This window comes from Trypanosoma grayi (genome assembly GCF_000691245.1).
Source record: "Trypanosoma grayi strain ANR4 Tgr_1334_V1, whole genome shotgun sequence".
Classification (NCBI taxonomy): Eukaryota; Euglenozoa; class Kinetoplastea; order Trypanosomatida; family Trypanosomatidae; genus Trypanosoma; species Trypanosoma grayi.
Genome location: NW_008826953.1, coordinates 1 through 2,671, shown reverse-complemented (window position 1 = coordinate 2,671; position 2,671 = coordinate 1). Strand labels below are relative to the sequence as shown.

The 2,671-nt window shown below is 53.6% G+C and overlaps 3 protein-coding genes across 3 annotated transcripts; all 3 read left to right on the top strand.

Annotated features, from left to right (window-relative positions):
- Window positions 1–85: 85 nt before the first annotated feature.
- Window positions 86–619, top strand: DQ04_13341020 (hypothetical protein; the record flags this gene model as incomplete). Its single annotated transcript, XM_009316934.1, has 1 exon — window positions 86–619. One exon carries the CDS (start codon window positions 86–88, stop codon window positions 617–619), a length of 534 nt encoding a protein of 177 aa, XP_009315209.1.
- A 470-nt stretch (window positions 620–1,089) lies between these two features.
- On the top strand, window positions 1,090–1,524 carry DQ04_13341010 (DNA-directed RNA polymerase subunit; the record flags this gene model as incomplete). The annotated part of the gene is made up of 1 exon (XM_009316933.1): window positions 1,090–1,524. The coding sequence occupies one exon, from the start codon at window positions 1,090–1,092 to the stop codon at window positions 1,522–1,524; it is 435 nt and encodes a 144-aa protein (XP_009315208.1).
- Window positions 1,525–1,672: 148 nt separating this feature from the next.
- On the top strand, window positions 1,673–2,203 carry DQ04_13341000 (hypothetical protein; the record flags this gene model as incomplete). The annotated part of the gene is made up of 1 exon (XM_009316932.1): window positions 1,673–2,203. One exon carries the CDS (start codon window positions 1,673–1,675, stop codon window positions 2,201–2,203), a length of 531 nt encoding a protein of 176 aa, XP_009315207.1.
- Window positions 2,204–2,671: the final 468 nt, after the last annotated feature.

Below are 2,671 nucleotides of genomic sequence, written 5' to 3'. Positions count from 1 at the left end.
GTGCTAATGTGCCGCTTCTCCCCAACATCTCATTGTAGTGTTTAGCCTTCTAAGCAAGCTCGCGCAAACTCTCCGGGAAGAACTCATGTTCTTCTGTCGTGTATTTGTGCTGATCCTGTCCGTGCTGGCTACCGCCTGTGTTGTTTGTGCAAACCTATTTGATGTATTTCGTAGAGACATCGGTGGCGGAAGTACAAAGCAGACGCTCTGGTACAGCAAGGCGACCGTGGGCTCTGGTATTAAGGATTTGGTGAGGGATAGCCTGTGTAACGAATACAAGCTCTTCTTTCAGATCAGTGAGGGTGTTGCAGTGGGCGGTGCTGCCATTGGCTTCATTGTCTTGATTCTCGCCATTGTCCGGTTGTTTATGGGGCGTGGGAGCTGCTTTCTCAGGTGCTTTATTTTATTCCTGACATCCGCCGCGTTTGCCGGGTGTGGAGCCTGTGTGGGTCTTCTCGTGTTTGGATATATGCAAGGCTACTGTCAGAACGACGATTCCCTGAGGGACGCATATGCTCCGTTCAAGGACCGTGGATACGAATTCGTAGAGGGATTCTACCTTATTTGTGTTGCATGTGGGCTGTTTCTCTTTGTCAACTTTTTCCAGTGCTGCGCGTAGAAGCATAGGAAGGTTGGTGGCCCGATTGGCACGTAATAATGATCTTTGTTTTCATCCCCTCACACCTGTGATGCCCCTTCGAGCGGGTGCGTGCTTTTTACTTGCGGGCATCAAATCAAGGTGCTGCGTGCTATATTTCGCTTCAGTTGTCATAGGTGTTGTGGTGCCCCTTCGCCGTAAGTGTGAGAATGTTTCTGTTTTTAAAGACTGCAAGACAGTTCTTGGTATGTGCTTAAAGTTTTTGTTCTATTTTTGCTTGCACTCCCTTGTGTTGTCAACTAATGCTACCCAGCTGAGGTGCTTCTTTTTTTTCTCTTTTCATCGATTGATTTCCGCTTGGCGCGCACACCTGTGGTGGGCGGCGTTGCAGCCAGCGGGGTGCTGCCGGTCAACACGCTGGTGGCTGGTGTGCCACGTGCTTCTCTCCGCTGTGTCTATTGTGGTGGGTTGGTGTCGTGGTAGAAAGGAGCATGTCGGACCGCGACGAGGACGACGACCGGCTGAGCCTCAACTTCGGTGAGGAGCAAGACGAAAGCACACCGTGCAGCGAAGACGAGCAGAGCGAGGCCGACGGCGCCGGTGTCGTGACGTCCGGGCCGGCTGCGAAAGGCTCCGCCACGAGGCGCGACGACAAGGACCGTGTGACGGCACCGGTGCTGACGAAGTACGAGCGGGCGCGCATCCTGGGCACGCGGGCGCTGCAGCTCAGCATGAACGCCCCCGTACTGGTGGCGCTGGAGGGCGAGACGGACCCGCTCACCATTGCACAAAAGGAGCTGCGCGAGGGCGTCATACCGCTCATCATCCGGCGGGTGCTGCCGGACAACACGTACGAGGACTGGCGGATCAGTGAGTTGGACATCGACTTCGACCGCCCCGCTGACGAGCGCTACACGAACATCTAACCCTCACCAACGTGGCGGTGCGCCGCTCTCTGTACGCCCCACTCTCCCCGCCCCATCACTGAGGTGCTAATGTGCCGCTTCTCTCCAACTTCTCATTGTAGTGTTTAGCCTTCTAAGCAAGCTCGAGCAAACTCTCCAGGAAGAAACCATGTTCTGCTGCCGTGTGCTTGTGTTGCTCACTTCCGTGCTGGCAACAGCCGCTGCTGCTTGTGCAAACGTATTCACTCTGTTCCGCAAGAGTGACGGAAGTACAAAGTACGAGCAGACGCTCTGGTACAGCAGAGTCACTGCGGGCCACAACAAGGAAATGGTGAAGGACAGTCCGTGTGACCAATACAAGCTCTTCTTTCAGATCAGTGAGGGCGCTACAGTGGGCGGTGCTGGCGTGGGGTTCATTGTTTTGGTTGTCGCCATTGTACAGCTGTTTGTGATCTACAGAGCCTCTTCATTCAGGTGTGGTATTTTCACTTTCTCATTCATCGCGTTTGCCGCGTGTGGAGCCTGTGTGGGCCTTCTCGTGTTTGGATATATGAAGGGTTACTGCCAGAACGACGATTCCCTGAGGGACGCATATGCTCCGTTCAAGGACAGTGGATACCAATTCGCGGAGGGATTCTACCTTATTTGTGCTGCATGTGGGCTGTTTCTCTTTTCCAGTCTCTTCCAGTGCTGCGCGTAGAAGCATAGGAAGGTTGGTGGCCCGATTGGCACGTAATAATGATCTTTTTTTTTCATTCCCTCACACCTGTGATGCCCCTTCGAGCGAGTGCGTGCTTTTTACTTGCGGACATCAAACCAAGGTGCTGGGTGCCATGTTTTCCACCTAACTGCCGCACCTGCGGTTGCGGTTGTTTATTTTCCGTACCTGCGTAGAGTTCCAGTGTAGAAGAAAATAAGACCTGTTCTGGATATGCAAAATTCTTTTTATATTCTTTTTTGTTGTCTCGTTTCCCCTCGCCCACTTTAAAAACTATTTCGCCCAGCTGAGGTGCTCTTTTTTCTCTTTTCATCGATTGACTCCGCTTGGCGCGCACACGTGTGACGCGTTCGTGTGGCGCACACCTGTGGTGGGCGGCGTTGCAGCCAGCGGGGTGCTGCCGGTCAACACGCTGGTGGCTGGTGTGCCACGTGCTTCTCTCCGCTGTGT